This window comes from Apiospora aurea (genome assembly GCF_038362705.1).
Source record: "Apiospora aurea strain CBS 24483 chromosome Unknown utg000006l_segment0_segment0, whole genome shotgun sequence".
Taxonomy (NCBI): Eukaryota; Fungi; Ascomycota; class Sordariomycetes; order Amphisphaeriales; family Apiosporaceae; genus Apiospora; species Apiospora aurea.
The window spans coordinates 2,957,770-2,976,387 of record NW_027117393.1 but is presented as its reverse complement, the minus strand read 5'-3'; the positions used below and the strand labels follow the sequence as shown (position 1 = coordinate 2,976,387).

Here is an 18,618-nt window from a genome sequence, read left to right as displayed (position 1 = left end):
GTCTGGCCCCGAATCCACCTCAACGGCACTTGCGAAACTCAGCAAGGCTGGGCATCAGACAACGGAAGTGGACATGCTCCTCTCCTCGCAGCATTGTTCATCGCGAGGCCTGATATGGAAGCAATGGTGGAAGCGTGGAAGGGATAGAAAATATTCGAGAAAATTTCGAAAGTGGGCGCGAGCCCGGTCTAGCGTGTCGGGCAAGGGAATTATTACCCAGGTGGATCTGGTGTACCGACAACGAAAGGATCACCCCTGTATCCCTGTTAGCCTGTAGGACAATCCCAGAACGACATTTCAGACCCTGTGGCATTATTCTCTTGCTGCCAGAAGCACGATGTTCAGGGGTGTGGGAGCGACCTGTCGGTCTGGTCTTGGTGTGTCTGGTTCAGTTTGCTGGGTACCGGGTACCTCGCGTACCCGACTTATCCTGTCCGTCCCTACTCCCTACCCTCCATGCTTGTCCCAACCGGAGCGAAGCGTTAGGCGGGCTGGTCGGCCCACCAAGGAAATGGCCGCCACTAAACTACAGGCGCCTCCTCCACTGTACTGATGTGGTTTGAAGGGACAATTCCGTCTTTTGTTGTTGAACACCCCCCCGGCCCGAACCACACACTGCTTCTTCTGCGCTCAATAGTCGAACGAAGTGACTGCTCATCATGGACAGGGAGCCAGAGAGGCAAGTGGACATTGCACATCTACTTGAAGCTCTCCGAGTATCAATGACGGGGCAGGACTGCTGTGCAATTTCCAGCATCAAGTGTGTTAGGTATGTTATGTATTGATGTGCAGTCAATTTCATCAAATTGAAGGCCATGTTAAATGTAAATTGTAACAGTTACTGGCAGAGTATGCAACCGAATCCCGTGACGGACTTTGGAGTCTAGGGAGTGGCTAGTTTAGTCTTGTCGAGAGTTCTGTCAACATAGTCAAAAGAAGGGTCTCTTTTTCCCCCAATTCTCCCTACTAGCGATTATTGGTCTAGCATCCATTGGAACAACAACACCAGCAGCGCCATGCATTGCATATGATACTATGGAAAGCTAGGCTCAAGCCGAGTTAGAGAAAGGAAGAGCGTACATCAATCAATACATCCAGTATGGGGGGTACTTTCTCTTCGTGTTGTACGATAGGGCGATGCGAGACCTGGGTCCCATCCTACTGACGTCTGTCTGCCCGGCCGGCCCATTGAATTTGTTGTCCAGCTCATGGTAATGGAGCCCGGGTGCAAGTAGTGGCACTTGTACTGCTACTTGCCATGCTCGGCCTGGACCAGCATCCAGCATCCAGCATCGCAGACCAAGTTAGCATGTACCGAACACCCCAAACGACCTAACGGGGCATCCTCATGTACACTAACCGGCCTACCCATGCACCCGCGGTTGACTTGGCTTGTCAAGGTGGTTCCCTGCGCCGGCCAGGTACCTGCTGGGTCGCTCATTTACATGCGCGCAGTTTGAGGCCTGGTAAATTGAACCACCCTTTTCCTTCCCCTTGGAAACGCACACACCCCCCTTCAAAGGCCAACACGCCCTTATGGCTTTTTATAAGACGGAATTCGACCCCCTTCCCAAGGCCCAATTTCAGAGGAGTTTTTTCTAAACCATCTTTCGGGTTGTTTGTACAATAAGAGTTTCCAGTCTCGCTCATCCGCTCCCTCTCTCATATATTGCTATTCTGCCTGTATTTGAAGACCAGAAGAACTCACATATCTTGCCGACACTCCCTTGTTGTACGACTACCAGTTCCAGCGAGCGCACTTCCTTCCTGCACTGCTTTAAGCGATCTGATCCACTCCTCCACCGGCAGCAGCCAACAGCAGCATTTCCAGCAACAGCTTCTTGCTTCAGCCCAGCGAAAACTTGCAGCCGCCGTACCTGGCATATCGTTCCAAGACAACGACAATAATCCAGCTCTCTTTTTTGAGACCTCATACATAATCCATTCTCCTTCCCGAGACCAGATTTGCGCGACCATCGCCAAAAAGTCGACGTCCAGCAATACTCGGTCTGCTGTCTCATTCACGAGCTTCCAACAAGCCGCCTCAGCAACCGACAGACAACCTGCGCCGACCAAAATCCTCCTTACGGATATATAACCTGGTCGTCATCCCCCTTCGACGCCTCCGGTGCTTATATCAGCTCTTAATTGGCTACCACCCTACAATTTCAGTACTTTGACTGAAAGCAACCCACTACCCGACGACGCAAGAACCCCTGCACTTGCTGCATCATCGCCTCTTTAACCTCGCCAATCCTAACCCACGACATCCCGCGCCTCGCAAGGTACCTATCTTCGTCGCACTACGAAGCCTAAACTTGTGAGTCATGCCACACACACATGGGAGAGATGACTACATGCTCTCGTTTCCCTTTGCTTTCTTTGGTCCTTTGCCTCTTCCCTGCCTCTTGGCTTCATAATCCAATTCGATGGGGGAGTGGTAAAAATGCCTTCCTATACGGCTCTCGGCTGCGACCTGAGAAAGTCCCTTATAAGGGGGTAGACACAATCCTGTTGGAGTAAATTGTTTTGCTGACCATGACCTTGTTTCAGCAGTACACATCCCTCAAACAGACTACCATGTTTGATACTGAGATGCAGAGCTACGCCAACATGGGTCGCGGTGCATACGACACGACTGGTGTGCCCAAGCCTCCTCCTCGCCCCAAGCCATCATAATAGTCTCAATGCATTCTCTTTGAACGAGCAATGTTGACCAATGCGATCACGACTCCGGCTCTACTACTACGCTATGTCTAATACGAGGAACCTGGCCAATCCTCACTTTGTCGATTGTATCGCAACATGAACATCCGCTCCACCGAAGCGACTGTTGGCGTGTCCGCTCCCGGCGGTGGAGCGTGCTCGCTAGTGCTTAATCGCTTGCGCTTCAACTGTACAACAACTTTTTCGACTGCAATGTCGCAGTATGCCGATATACCTTTAATGCACCATCTTCCGATCCGATACGATATACACTACTTCGGCTCGCTGCCGCCTGCATCCAGCAGGGAATGAGATGCCAGATCTCACACGCTTCCACTTTCGAACTATCTTGGACTTGTTTTTCATCACGGCGTTAATTATAGACTGGGAACGGCATCGGTGTCTTCTTTTCGGCCATGCCTCAGGGCTCTTGGGAGTTTGCGCAACTTCCGCATTCCCGATCAGCACGCTTGGGGTCCTGCGCCACGGAGTCACAACTCCCGCGAGAGCTACAGAGGCAATACTCTGTGCATCTCCCGACTACCACTGCGCCACCACGACTGGTCTACGCCCCTGATGGTGGCTACTTCCACGCATGGTCACACGTTTTAATACCCTTTTTCAGTTCAGCACATGAATTGGTTTTACGGTTGTGGTCACAGCACACAATGATTGGAATTTATGGGGATCCCCCTTTTTGCGACGGGTTTCTGGTTACGGTTTACACAAAAGGGAACTGGGCTGGGAAAAGAATCTGGGATTGGTTTGCATATAGACTTTGCTTTTCTGTTTGTTTCTTTTTGTTGCCCGCCACTCGGCCATCCAGATCTCTTCACGGGGACAGGACACTTGATGGCGGGAAGTCTGTACTCATATTGCTTGGATTGGGTTACCAGATACGTTTCTGGATTGATCGTCAATGTCGTTTGGGCACTTGTACAATGTATTTGGCAAGGAACAGGGAGGAGGAAGAGCGACCCTGGTTCAACAAGCGATTTTCATTTCCTGTTTCGAGGGTTGTCAGCCATGTAGTTGGTCGCTGGGCTGGCACCAGGTTGATAGAAGATACCCCCTGATTTACAGAGTATAGTGAAGAGCGCACCGATCGCTGCCTGGAGAGAATAAAGTAACTGATTATATTAAACATTCATATATATCTTTGAAGCAAACAACTCGCAGTGACCAAAGTGATATAACGCGAGCAAACATTTCTTCACCTTTACACAGCACAAATCAGGGTGGGAAACTTTACCTCAGCGCAGCCAGGGGCTCGACTGTTTGCTTCTTTTCTATAGGTTACCAGGAACTCGGTTGAAATAATTTCAGCTTCAAGACGTCACCCAACTGACTCTCCAATTGAGGCCCAAGCAGCAGCTACCACAGCAAACAGAAGAATTTGTTCCCCCGGCGGCACCCAGGGAAATAGAAACAAGATAGACTTCCGGATGGCAGATCCGAGAGGAGGTGAGAGGGAAATGCAAACAGATGCGCCTATGTCATCCACGGCATCCCTTCCTTGGAGGCGAATAGACTTTCTTGACGTGCGCATTGTCCAAGCATCCCCTCTCCCACACGTCTCCCTGCCTGAGACAAAAATAGAGACATGCAGAGGCAATTGGCCCTCGGCACCCATCTGCATATGGGCTGGCTAAGATTTCATCTCGCACGATCGATCCAAGGGGGAGAAAAAGAAAAGAATTCCAGTCAAGAGCATCAATATTTCAAAACTCAAAACCCGCAATTCTGTCATAATTCGTCTGCTTATTCTTTTCGACAGAAAGAGAAAGAAAAAAAACTTAATTCTCTCGTGCAACCACTAATCGCATTCTCTTTCTTTTTCTTTCTTTTTTTTTTTTTTTTTTTTACTTGGCTGCCAACCGCGCCTCAGGGAGATCGAGCAGCAATTCCGCGGCCCCGAGAGAGGTCAAACGATTGAGCCTCTCTCTTCAACGTCTTTTTTTTCTCGGGTTGCTTGAAGCAATAGATTGCCCCTGACGTTTGTTTTCGCGCCGGCAGTTGATTACATCGATCGAATGCCCCCCTCCATTCCAGCTATACTACTCGTATATATTTACTTGCATACTTACAGTTTTTGTTGTCGTCGTTGTCGGTGATAAGGGATAACAAGTGCCTTGCCACTTGCCTACCTACATCCCCTACTTTCCTGGCTGGGGGGGCGTCGAGCCAACTGCAAGGCTAATGCAAGGTTAATAAGGAGCTCGCATGATGATTCCCGGAAACCATACTCTCGGGTCGCTACAACAAGAGCTGACTTGAAAGGGAAAGGCGGCTGGGCGGTCACAAGTCCGCGACCGCTAAAAAATAGTTGGAGGCCACTCACTTGTCAAGCAGGCCGCTAAAAGCAGATGGCATGTACAGACGGGGACCTGGGGGGGAGCGAGGATGAAGGAAGAAGCAAAGAAAATAACGAAGACATGGGCAGGGAAAACTCTGCAAACTATAGCAGGCTGCTGGTATAGAATGTATTGATTGATGCTTTCCATTTCCCTCTGCTTTCCTTTGCTTTGATCAGTCCCATACGACGTGCAGTTGTACTCCAAGGTCAGATCACGTATCAGTTAGATTCGCCAGAGGGAACATTGGATCATTGAATGTTTCCATGGTTTGGGTCGGACGCGTGACCCGGAACCATCCGCCCGGCTAGGTCGCCCCAATCGAGAAGGCCATCGTCGTACCTTTTACCTGGCGTGGTAGTCTTCTCCTTCGTTGCGCTGCTGCTGCTGCTGCTACTCCCGCACCCCCTGACCAACATCATTACGGGTGATATATCCCCTCAGCCGAAGTGCACCAACGACCCTGCGCTAACCAGCTTCTTACTTGTTCGAGAAGAAACAGCCAGACCGAAGGAGCATGGTGCCAATTTGGCCATCTCCCCACAGTCCATCCCTGATCACCATCATCGTCTTCTTTCGCGCTGAGGATGACTCGTAATCCCGGCGCAATCATACTCACTTATCAAGTATGTATGTATGTACTTCTTGCTGGGCCACCACACGCACCTGGGTTGCCGGGTAGCGATCCCCGCCTGTGGCTCATTTTCTTTATTTTGTTTTCAATTTTCTCGTTTGTTCGCGACGCCGCCAGATCAAGATTAATTGCTGGCATATATATACGGGAACCGCACAAAATGCAAACAGCCAGTGAGTAGCGCGCCACCTTTGGCCGATTGATGCAGGTACGGGCTAGATTTGAGTAGCTCTGGTGCTAGCTTTTTGACTTCCTTTTGCACCATCCAAATTGTCGAGGAGCCGAGCCGATGCGTCGCGCCGCGGTCGTCGCCAAAATTGGGAAGGCCAGAAGTGATCCGTCATCTTTCTTGAAGCCTGAGCTTGTGCTTGAGGCGAGACGAGCGAGCGGGCGGATGTTCAGGAACCACGTCCCGGTACGTTGAAAGTACCGGTACCAGCGGGCTACCTCCGCAATATCGCATGTACCTCTGTCTCTCTCGTAATGTTCTTTTCGATGTCCTTTCTTTTTTTAACCTTTCCATCCCATACATACCTACTTACCTATATGGACAAACGAACATCCACGCTTCTGTCACGGGGCGAAGTGTGTGTGTATCCCCTGGCGAATTCGGGGGGGGGTCTGGGATGATTCCTTTTACTGCTTGTCGTCCCTCTCGGCTCGTATTTCCCAGCCAACCTGGGCATACGCGTACAGCACGGCGTAGGGGATGTTTATTTGCCATTGTCTGATGACTCGACGTAATTGTGCGCCCTCCCTCATTCCCGGAGGAGGCAATTGGGTGTGATGGCAGTCAGGTCTGCAATGCCCTTTTGGAGCTACTGCAGGCCCTTTACCAAGCAGCCAGCCCTGATATAGCAACAGCACCAGATACCGGTTCCGTCCAACCAGGTAATGTCATCAGCAAGGTGCACTCTTTTTTCAGGTGTGTACAGCCTCGTTTCCCACCCCTTCCGTTTCGGCGACGGCGGCGAGGATGATGACCTGTCCCTCCTCGCCTTCGATATCCTTGAATATTATTGACCGCGATGGACAATGCGGTGGTCATCTCTGGGACCGAACTTATCTGACAGTCTTACGCCGACCATGGCAATTGGGTTATCCTAGCTTCCGCATTGGTCGACTGAGTGTAAGATGCGTAAGCTGACAAATATGCCATCCCTTGGGCAGGAAAGTGGTTGCCGCGTGGGGTGATGATGGCCCGGCCAGTCCCCCGTAACCCCCCACGAGCATGCACATTTTATTCTGATACAGTAGAACGGGAGGAGAAGCAGGAGAAGAGGTTGTCGTTCGGTCCTACCTCGCTACCCAACCATCCAACGCGCCCTCTCTGACGACCCCTTGTACAGAGTAAGATTCCCTGACCATCCTTGCCTCTGGACCTCTTCCAGTCTTCCAGAAGGGTTCTATCGCCAAGCTTACCCGGGGACTTCCGGCAAACAGTCATGCTGTGTGCGCGGCACTGACTCTTGTGCTTCCTGGACATAGACGAAGCACGCATTGCGATACACATACATGGAAAGTAAAGTATACACCGAAACGTCACCCTTACACACACGAATCCGCCGTTGCCAGCTCCAAACAGGATTCTCCCGGCCCCTCCCTGCAGGTAGCTATTTGTGTAGCTGAAAAACGGTATGAGCCTCCTGTCGATCTGCTCCGCTGCTATCCTGTTGGCTACGGGGGAAAGGCGGTGCGACGACACGAAAACCAAACCGCGATATCTAGTTTGCTCTAGTTTATACGGTATACGGTTTCCGCACACGTGTGCTCTCTCTCTCTCTAACACTCAGCTCCTCAGTTTCGAAATTTCCCTGGTCCCGTGTTCCTTTTTACCCGGCGGCTTGGTAAGAATCTTCCGAATGCTTGGGGCGAACCTGACCCTGTCCTGGCCCTGCATTTTGCAACCGACCTGCATCTGCATATGCGCTTGCTGCTGCGTGGTTCAACACGGGTTTTCCGATCGGAGGAACGAACGTCTTCGTGCCAATCAAAACCCGGCGCGGCAGGGGAAGACAAGCATACACATGTACGATCGGGATGATTGATCGTTTTCGCTCCCTCCATCTCTTCTTGTATGATGTGAGACGCGAGATGAGGAAGATCGAAAAAAGAGAGACCGAAAGAAGGAACGGACGAACGAAAGTAAGATGCCACAGGCTAGAAACCCACGTGGAATCACGAGTTCTGCTGCGACTCTGCTTCGCCTCGTCCCTTTGGCCTCCCTAAGCCGCTTGAGTTGCTGCGGCGTTCGGCTCCATATCCCGTGTTTTGACTTTGTTGTTCTTCATCATGTACTTATGCTCTGTTCCGGCCGACCGGCCTAGACCTATGCGTTTGTATCCCATGCCACACGGGACGGGATCCTTACCTTAGCTTAGGAGGAGAAGAGGACGAACGGGTAATCTCTCCACTCTTCCCTTCCTTTGATCCCGTCATCGGCAATGTATCGCAAAATCTCTCCATATATATTGCTTATGCGGGAGAAGTGACGCAGATAGCCGGAGCAGCAGCAGGGGGGCTCTATTGCCGAACGTGTTCGTCAGTTCGGGTGACTGAGCATGAGGATGGAGAAAAGCAGGTACCCCGGGTCTCTTCCGAGACTCCGACTAAAGAACCCCCGTTGACTAGATCCGCCTGCCGCGTGTGCATCAACGCCGAGAAGTGATCGTCATTGCCCCCTTTTAGATCATTCTCGTCCGAACTTTTCAGCTGTCAAGATTCAGGATCGTCGATAATGTGGGAAAAAGCGAGCACCGGCTACATGACCCGGGAACATCAAGTTCTCGTACTAGAACATGCATGTATTACGTTACTGGCCACGCTATCTACCATACAGGCTATTCCCGACGGCTGAAGATTTTCCTGGGCAAGCTGATCTTTGCGCTACAATCAGCTTGACTGTTGCACACACACACATTCTCTCTTTCTCTCCACCATGTGGTAGAGTTCAGATCGTCGCTCATCTTTCTTGTCTTATAGGGCCCCTGAATCTCTGGACCTATGTGGTGATGATCAGCATCGCCAGTAAGACTGATCTTGCATTAGGTAATGCAATTTATTAATAAGATAAAGGGAGGTATTTCTACTGGTAACACGGCGGTGCATGAGGTTGTAGTTGAAATTGTCCATGAGATGAGACGGACCCCTATTATTACGAAATCGTGCTAGACATCGCGGTCCGCTTGTTGGGGGCGTAAACTCGAACATCGCAGCTCCTGCATATTGACAAGTTGATCGCTTGAGAAAGAGCCCCCGACTGACTGTTCTCAGTAAGGGGCGATTCGACAAGGAGTACATATACTTCTTGTCTCAATCCACATATGAGGAATTGGCAAATGCTTATATCGTCGTGATGAGACTATCTTTGAGGTAATGGTCCAACATCGCATCATCAGCTATAGTAGTAGCTCATCAGTCTAGCTTCGCAGTTCTGCTTTGCATATCCAATATTCTCCATTGAAGCCCCCTAGGCGTGACTCTGATGCCCGCCAGGTCAAATTTCGGAGTATACATCGCTGGAAACCACTGTTAGCTCAAGACATGAAGAAGTAGGTGAGGTTAGGTTAAACTGTTACAACTCACGTTCTCCGCACCAACGGCATCTTCTGCCGCACCCGCTCCCACTCGCCCAAGTCAATATCCACCAGTCCCATCTCCCCGACCGCGCCCTCCTCCGCCTCCAGCACCTCCTCCGACGCGCCGCTCGCCTCCTCCGACGCGCGTCGTCGGACATCCCGCACCCCCTTCAGCTCCAGGACCACGCGGCCCCACGGGTCCACCACCATGCTGTGCCCGTAGCTCACCCGCCGCGCCCCCTCGCCGTGCCGCCCCACCTGCGCCGACGCGACGACCCAGCTCTGCGTCTCGATGGCACGGCTGCGCAACAGGACCTCCCAGTGGGCGCGGCCCGTGGGCACCGTGAAGGCCGACGGGTACAGTAGGATCTGGGCGGGCTCCTGGTGGTGGTGGTGCTGCTGCTGCTTCTGCGCCGGCGGTTGGGCCAGGTAGAGCGCCGCTTCGGGGAACCGCAGGTCGAAGCAGATGAGGCTGCCGATGCGGCCCAGGGCCGACGCGAAGGGCGGGGTGAAGGCGGCGCCGGCCTGCGTGTTGGCGGACTCGCGCAGAGTCGCGTAGTCGAAGAGGTGCAGCTTGTCGTACGAGGCCTTTTCGTTCAGGGAGCCGTCCTCGTTGATCCAGATGGTGCGGTTGTAGAGCTTCGTTGCCGTCTCTGTCACCGAGGCATCATTAACACCAGTAGATGAGTTGTTGTGGCTGCTGCTCTCCTCTGATGGCTGGGGCGCCGCGGTGAGTAAGGGGTTCACGACGGAGGACTTGGCGAGGGCGGACACGGGCACAGGGACGTGGATCCCGACGTGTACGGCGAGGGAGTGCTTCGCGGCTGCGGACTGGAGGCCGGTCACGAAGGGGGAAGTGGATACTGGCTTTGCGAGCGAGAGGGACTCGGCGGCTGATGTGGCGATGTAGTCTGATGCCTCTGGCAGAAAGAGGACCTGGTTGGCAAAACAGGTCAGTAGGCGTGCCTGAGCACTCGGAGTAATCATCCAGATGCCCATAGTGGCTTGATGTAGCCATGTTTATGATCCTTATATATGCATAGTGCATGTAAAAAGGGGCACCACTTGAGTTCCTCGAGCTCGGAGGAGCTCCAGACACTGGTCGTTGGGCTCGGCCCGAGACTGGCCCACAGAGTGCTGTTGCATAACAAACAACAGACACAACTGCTGTCCCATGACCCGTTGATGGCTTACGTGAAAAGCCAAGGACGTACCTTCGCACCAGCAGCCGCGGCCTTAGAAATGAGTCTCACGCACTGCTCCAGGTTGTGCGCCATGGAGGCGGTCGAGCAAATCTGCCCCACTGCCTGCTTTTGGTTAACGTCATCGCTAGACTCGGGGAGATGCCGAGATGACTTGCTGCAATGGCCATGATCGAACAGTTTCCAATCTTGAAGTGGATGATGTTGGTAGTGCAAACCGTCTGGTTGCGAAGCTGGCGCTGCCCGTGTGTTGTCTGACTCGTTAGATGTACCAGCAGAGTTGTTGGGGTGTAGATCTACTCCGGCGATACCAGGCCGAGGATTTCGGAGGTCGGCTCCGCATGTTGGGCAGCGGAGAAGCCCGATACCGCCGACACCCAGTCTACAACGACTTGAAAGAAGACAAAAACCGCTTTCAGGCCATGATGTCGTGAGGCCTACCACGTTTGATACTTGATTCTTGTTTAGTGGGTTATGCGCCTTCTTTGGTTTCACAATGCCCAGTTGGACAAGAGATGGGATGAATTCACCTTATTTATAGATAAGTACATAGATCGATTTCGCATTGTCGATGATTGCTTACAGCAACATCCATCTCCTTGACTTAGATATAAACTGCCTAGCAACCCTAGGCTTGGCAATGTTCACGAGAGTTTGACCAAGGGTTTGACTGATCTGTGAAACACCATGGTTCGGCCGGCTTTGCGGCGAGTCAATTGCGCCTATCTATAGTTTCTTAGCACTCGTTCTCGTGATTGTTACCTGTCTGGCACCTCCTGGCCGGGTCTCACTCAGCCCTGATACATGCAAATGGGAAACATACTAAGCTAAGCGTGTAGCTGCGTCATTCCCCTCGTAGATAGAACTGCGAAAAAGCTGGAGTACGTCTCTCATCCGAACGCCAAACGCCACTTGGCTTTTTTTTTCTCTTTCTCTTTCCATTCATTAGAACCACCCCACCCCCTTTAATCTCCCTTATCCCCAAAGCGGCGCCGTTACCTCGGCCGCTCTCTCGACCACGGCCCGGACCCGGTCGGCGAACACCCTGTTGGGGCATTCGACCTCGAGGTCCTCCAGCCAGACCGTGGCCACCATCTTATCGACCTTGATCGTCACGCCCGGAACCGGGATGCCGATCTTGTGCAGCCGCTCCACCTCGGCCTGCTGCCGCGCCTGCAGCAGCTTCTCCTCCTCCTCACCGTCGTCCGACAGCTCCATCGACGTCTCGGAGCCTGCGTCCGCTTCCCCCTTGACCGCCGCCTTCTCGTCCTTGGTCAGGGGCGGCAGCTTGGGCACCGCCACCGGCGAGACCGCGTCGGCGCCGAACTGCGCCTCGAGGAAGAGGAACAGCCGCTCGAGCCGCTCCTGCGGCGACAGGTGGGCGTGCAGGTTCCGCGTCGGCAGCTCGTGAGTGTGCGGGTTCTTGCTGGCGGACTGCTTGACCGCGGCAGGGCTGCACTCCACCGACAGGAGCACGGCGATGATAGCATCCGCGATACCGTCGTTCAGCATGTTGCCCTCCCACTCGAGCTCCACCTCGCCGTTGTTGCGGTATCGCACAGTAACACAGCCCATGACCAGGTAGGCGGCCATGGTTTGTGTAATCTCCTCGTCCGCGTCCTCCATCTTCTCGTCCCCATTCTCTTCAGTACCATTTGACCCCCTGTTCTTAGTTTCGGGCAGCTCTTCAATGCTTCCAAAGGTCCCCTCCAAAGCCCACTTGATGAGATCGATGCCGGCCGCGCTCAGCGTCAGGCGTTGCTTGCAGGCAATCATGGACGTTGTCAAGCCCGCGTATTCTCGTAGATCCTCAGGATCCACGACAGACATCTTGAAGTCGTTCTGTACGAGTACACCTGTGACTAGCGGGGCATCGGAGTCATCGGGCATATGAAGCTTGTTAGGGGGGGGATGGAAGCCAGCTTACCGACGACCTTGGCCGTCTTGTCGGCTTTGAAAGGAATGCGAAGTTCCTCACAGTTGCGAGGACTGTACACCTTGGTCTTCTCCTGTTCGGGCTTTCCGCTGTTGAGGGAGAGGAGCTTAGACTTCAAGCGCATCATATTGTGCTGCTCACCGTGGACAAGGATCTGCAACGGGTTTAGCAACATGTCGTAGGAGGGGGCGATGCACAATACTTACAACGACTGGCGCTGCGACTTCTTCGATGAATTCCCTATTCTCATTGCCGTCAACGTGGGCCGCAAAGGAGTATTCCGCGACGGTACACCGTCGGGGAATCATGACCTTCTCTCCATCACCACCTGGCCCTCTCCTAACACCATTCGTGTTCCTAGACATGACTGCGTGTATCTGGTCGGGCTCTGTGACTATGTGTTTCGCCATGGTACCTTCCACGCTGTAACCGGTGATGATGACACCGTTCTTGTCGCTCGGGGCCCAACGCTCCAGGAGCTCTCTGCTGACTCCGTTTTGCAGCATACCCGGACTGGCCAGCATAACACAACCTCCAACATCGTCAAATCTGTCCAGGTTCTTTAGGGAGCGGATATATTTGAAGTCCCAGGGCCCACCCTTGCCAGCTCCGTCTCCAGCAGCCTCGGCTTCGGCCATACGTTCACGGAACAGTCGCTTGATGTTGTCGTTCATGGCACCGACATATGTCTGGTAGACGACCATACACTTGCGAGCCAGATTACTGGCATAGTAGATAGGTATCTTCTGATATTCCGAGTGCTTGCCCCAGTACTCGTCCAGGATGAGCAAGAGTTCTTGGGCTCTGCCGAGAGCGAAGACGGGCATGAGTACTCGCCCTCCGCGGTTGAGAATGCCCGTGATGTTCTTCATCAAGGCTTGCTCTCGCTCCAGACGGGGAACGTGACTGGCAACACCGTAGGTGGATTCGGTGATGAGAACATCAATCTTGACACCTTTAGGGACCTCGGCGGACACCAAATGACGATCCTGTTCTCTTGAGTAATCGCCTGTGAAGAAGATCTTTAAACCAGCAATCTCAATAAGGAACATGGCAGCACCGAGGACATGGCCGGCAGGATAGGGGGTGATCCGAATAGAAGAAATTGTGTGCGTGGTGTGATAATCGATTGCCTCAATCTGAGGAAAGGTGTTCAGATGGTCTTGTTCAGTATACACTGGTTGCGAAGTTGGGTTTGACGATGTGTTTCCCACTCGCACGCTGTCTTGAATCAACCATTTGTAGATGGCTTTCGTTGGGTGCGTCATGAAGACACGCCCTCTGAAGTTGGTCTTCGCCAACACATAGGGCAGGGACGCAGCATGGTCGATATGGAAACTTTGAGAAGATCAGCATATGCAAAATCCCATATGGGGCCTATGGTATAACAGGATATGTGGAAGAGCATAGCGAGACATCACGACGGTCAGGACGGGATAGAGTGGGCAACATGAAAAGGAATAACTTTATTGCTAGCTGGATACATTCGCAGAATCTGAGTACCGGTCATCATCAAATGATGCGACTAGAGACTGGCAGGATCTTCTTCCAATGGAGTTTGCTAGGTCTAGGAAGCCTCCTCGCCCTACGAAACCCGCCGTGATGCCTTCGTGGTATGCTCTACGTATTACAGGTGGACAGGGAAGGGGGGGTCAAGGGTGCGCTTACTGGCTGATAAGGAGCACATCTACCGTACTCAGATCGAAGTCGTCAAAGAATGGTAGGGCAGCCAGACCATCATATGCAGGATGCTGGCCGGCATCGAGCTGTTGGATGCGACATTAGCATGTGAGCGCTGCGAAGACGCCAGGGGAATACCCGTACCATGACAGTTTTGCCCTTGTATTGAATAATGTGACAGGATCGGCCGACCTCATTGCCGCCTCCCAGAGCCAGGAACATGAGTTCGTCTGATGGGTCGACCGGTTCCTCGACCACCGCGGCAGCCATGCCGGCCGCCTTTCGTTTGGCAGCCATGGTGCAAGAATTCGGGAGTGCGATACGATGCGATGTCGGATTCGCCTGCTGTTGGGAGGTTAGAGGTGATGTCGGAAGCGAGCTCCCTCTGCGGCGCGCTGAAGTTGTGCAAGGTTAGCTGGAATCGCGCATTGCCAAAACCCAAGCTCTCGGGGGCTGTCTTTGGGAGGTTGTCTGGTTGGTCGGGATGGGCTGGCTGGATTAAATAAATGGCATGCATGCATGGGTCTTTCGCGTTGGGGCGCGCTCGATGACAGGGACTTTGAATAGACTGGTAGAGGCCGATTGAGCTTGGGCCCACATGGCCGAATCGTCGGATTTTTCCAAGGGCCGATGGACTCGCAGACTGTGGCAAGGCTGTGTGGCTGTTGGCTGACTAATTGTCGCGTGTTCTTAGTAGTATTGTCTGCAACATTGAAGCTCAGGTTTGATGGGAGCGACCAGCCACAATCAATCCCATTGATCTCCAGTTGTCTAGTCGCGCAAGGCAGCGAAATAGAAGTGGGACCGGATTGGGAAGCTGGGACTTTGAGTTCGGCGACTTGGGGGGACCTTTCCGCGAATATTCCTCCTCACCTCAAACTGTTGCCAACCTCGCCGATTCCTGCGACCAACCACCATTACCACGAGCGCCGGCTGTCGCGTCGAAATCGCATCCGGATATATACCTGCTTGCCGCTGCACTTGATTTGGGAAGGGCCAGCTCGACGGTGCGCAATCGTCGGATGGGGGTGTTCACGGGATCTCTGTGGTGACAGGCTTTGCCTGCGCATCTGCTTTCCGCGTGTGATGAAGAGCTCTGGCGGCAGCAGACGGTGCCCAAGGTGCTTTTCTGAGGTGGATTATCTGTTCCGGTCTTAAGAATTGGAGCCGCGAACCTTCCTTCCGTCTTGAACCGACAAAGCTTCGCATTAACAACCACATAATCGTTTACATATCCTCACATATATTCACACCTTCTGGCCACGCCGAGTTCGATATTTCCAGCCATCATGTCGCAGCCGCAACCATCGGCAACTGCCCCAAGGGCTTTCCCTCCACAACAGCAGGCCCAGGCGCAGGTGCACCATTCACCTTCGCCTACGATACCTAACCAACAGGTGTCGTATCCGAATCTACCAAAACCGCCTCCCTCGCGCATGTCGCCAACTACGGCCTCGCAATTTTCTCAAAGCTTTCCAGGTGGGAGTCCTGGAGCTGTGATACCCACGCCAGGCTCATCAACTCCCAACGGTCTGCCGTCACCATCCCTTCCTGCGCATAACTCGCCTCATTACGGTGCACAAGCGAGTTACAACCAGCATGCACAGACAAACGGCCGGTCGACACCCACTCTGAGCCATGCTCCCCATCCGCCGCCTATGCACCAGACGCCTCATCACCAAGGTCAGCCTGGCGGACAGACCCCGAATCGACCTCCTGTCGGTCTTGCCGCAAGTCATCCAGCGCACGCTACACCGAACAACACCCACCCCATAAACACTTCAGTATCTCAAGGATCTGTGGGGACACCGACCGCTGCGATGTCGCCTCCCGCACAACATCCGTCTACGCCGGGCGCGATGCAGAACCCCCAGACCTCTTATACTAATGCTACCTTCACGGCTGCCACCCCCATGGGCCCACCTCCAGCGACACCATACACCAACGATGCAGCGCGACAAGCCCCAGTCATTAAGCAAGCGCCGGCCAAGGCGTTTGCATACGATATGGACGATACGCTTGCGGGAACGGGTATCAATCTGGACGAGGAGGAGCAATTCATGAACGATTTCGAGTCGCGAGCTGGGTTTGGTGCTTTTGCACCGGGTGGAAGAGGCAGCTTCTATGGTGCTGGACCTGCGAGCCAACCTGTGGAGCCATCACAAGCGCGGACACAAGAAGAGCTTGCTGCAGAAGCTGCAGATCGTGCATGGAATGGAGCGGCACATCGCCTGGCTCTGTCGCGACTACATGACTGGAAGGAAGAGGGTTTTGTCAGCCCAGCAATGCTTCACCATCGGTTGGAGACGATTGCCAAAGCCAACAACCTAGAGCTCAACATGGATCCCAAGCCGACAAAGGAACACATGCCTCTGGGTCGATTTACTCAACCTGCCAACCTACCTAAGCCCGAAGTGAAGGTAACAACGGATAAAGCGCCCAGTGGCACCTTGGTACGGACAGTTGGCTCTATAATTCCCAAGGACGCCTATTTGATTGATCAGATTGCGCTACTATCTCTTGCCACCAAGGAACGCATGGGTGAGCTTCTTGCCGAAGCCGACTCCATTGCTTGTCTACGACAGCAAACCGCCCACGGCGCGGTCCCACCCGAGTGGGCCGATGCGGCTCTCTCGCCTCCCCTGACTCAGGCGAACAGTGCAGTCAGCCCCAGCACTAAGGCGCAGAAAAGTAAGGAATATATTAAGCTGTGTTTTATACCCCCACTAATGGCAATCTAGGACCTGCGGACGAGATGAGCAATGGCCTGCCCACGCCCGTGTCTGAGGCCTCTCCGACCAACCCATTGGTTGACGCGGTAGTTGGTTCTGGCAAAATTGTCCGTAATGCGGAAGAAGCACGTCTACGAAAGCGCCAGAAACGCATGGACGCGGCGACAGACAAAGAGAAGAAGGAGGACGGAACCACTTCAAGATCGGGATCAGTGGCGCCCGGCACGCCCGGCTCTGTTGCACCTGATGTGGCTGACTCTAAGCCGCTCACGAAGAAGGAGAGCAAGAAGGTGGCTTCGAAGCTAGCAGAAGCAACCAGCAGCACGGTGAACTCGACCCTCAGTCAATTTATGGGAGGCAAGAAGAAGAAATATTCTTGGATGACCGGGGGTGGTGGGGCTAGTGGCGCAAGCACTCCTAGAGCGGGCGGGATGTCGGGGGCGCCGGCAGGTGGCAGTCGAGGTGCGGCCAAGGGCCCTCTGACGCAGGGGAGCGCACACCATCTCGGCCAGTTCCGAGAGAGTTCGGCAAAAGGCAAGAATATCCAGCTTCGAGATTGGGTGCACGTGCTAGAACAACAAAGAAGCGAGCAGAGGGCGCTTCAGGAGGCATACAACAGGATGGACCGCTCAGATGCCGGAGATAAGGCAGTGATTCCAGCCCCGGCCCCGGCCCCGGCCCTGGCCTCGACCCCTGCGGCTACCCCTGCACCCCGAAAACCAGAGCAGACTACCTAATTTTGAGGGTAGGGTAGGGGCGAAAGGGGATGGGCGACGTTTAGTTGTCTTGTATTATGTCACATTATTCTGCTACACATCGAGCCAGGCGTTATATTCACAAGGGGGGCATCAGGGCAGGCGTTGATTTTTGACGATTGATGCCGCGCTTACTTGAACAAATCAGGGGCTGGGAGATGATAGCAAAAGGAGCAGCAGAGCAGTGCAAGCCCTCGTGTCGTGTCGTAGGTTTTAGACGGACCTAAAAGGCATCACCAGGGGCAGCGCAATCAGAATAAAACCAAACTAATCTGCAGGTGGTTCCTTGTCCCCGGTGTATCTACCTAGCGGTGCTTGGCCAAAGGCTTCGCCGCCGTGGTGTGTTTTTATGCTCACGATATCCTCATGTGATGGTGTATACTGCGCCCATTTGAGGCAGTTTTCTTAAGCCATCTCATCTCACGAGTAGTGTATTTACTGCTCGCTCGCAAAGCGGAAGGTTAGTCAGAGCGCATCACGCGGAAATGCAACAACGATGCCCCCTTTTCTAATAGGCAGATCCTGTTCAGGTTGGAATTGGTCTCGGAATTGGTCTCAAGCACTGTCCTTGGGGTCGAGAGATAAAGGGCTGCTGCGGCAAGAACGAGGCGGCTGCGCCTCGACGCCAAAAGGAGCCTTGAGCCAACAGTGCCTGGCAGCCCCACATTTTAATTGATAGTAGTAGCTGGTCGGGAATGTCGCTGGGCCGCACTTGCTAACCTAACTGACAGATGGCATTCTATTGTCAAGGCATATGACTGGTTAGAGTCGTTGGGGGCGGAGCAGTTTGCCGGGTGAGGCTTGGAGGTCAATTCATGTATCAGCATCGGCATCAAAGGGCTGTATATGCGCCTCACATGGAAGGTTTCAATGGGCGAAGTCGCGAGCTGGTTCTGCCTTGCCACATCGGCCAATCAAACAGAGCATGCATGTCAAGGCAAGGTGGAAAGAAGATGTTGATGTCGCGATTTGCTTTGATTGATAATCATCATGTTGAATATAAGAGTGTGCTGTGAACGTCCATCCCCTTGATGGGTACAG

General features: G+C 53.4%; 3 protein-coding genes across 3 annotated transcripts; 1 reads left to right on the top strand and 2 right to left on the bottom strand.

Moving 5' to 3' along the window:
• Positions 1–9,275: 9,275 nt before the first annotated feature.
• PG986_009488 (carbon-nitrogen hydrolase) lies at positions 9,276–10,271 on the bottom strand (the record flags this gene model as incomplete). The annotated part of the gene is made up of 1 exon (XM_066845710.1): positions 9,276–10,271. The coding sequence occupies one exon, from the start codon at positions 10,269–10,271 to the stop codon at positions 9,276–9,278; it is 996 nt and encodes a 331-aa protein (XP_066698108.1).
• A 1,178-nt stretch (positions 10,272–11,449) lies between these two features.
• Positions 11,450–14,387, bottom strand: PG986_009487 (uncharacterized protein; the record flags this gene model as incomplete). The annotated part of the gene is made up of 5 exons (XM_066845709.1): positions 11,450–12,330; positions 12,402–12,564; positions 12,617–13,748; positions 14,079–14,176; positions 14,235–14,387. 5 exons carry the CDS (start codon positions 14,385–14,387, stop codon positions 11,450–11,452), a joined length of 2,427 nt encoding a protein of 808 aa, XP_066698107.1.
• A 992-nt stretch (positions 14,388–15,379) lies between these two features.
• On the top strand, positions 15,380–17,559 carry PG986_009486 (uncharacterized protein; the record flags this gene model as incomplete). The annotated part of the gene is made up of 2 exons (XM_066845708.1): positions 15,380–16,781; positions 16,832–17,559. 2 exons carry the CDS (start codon positions 15,380–15,382, stop codon positions 17,557–17,559), a joined length of 2,130 nt encoding a protein of 709 aa, XP_066698106.1.
• Positions 17,560–18,618: the final 1,059 nt, after the last annotated feature.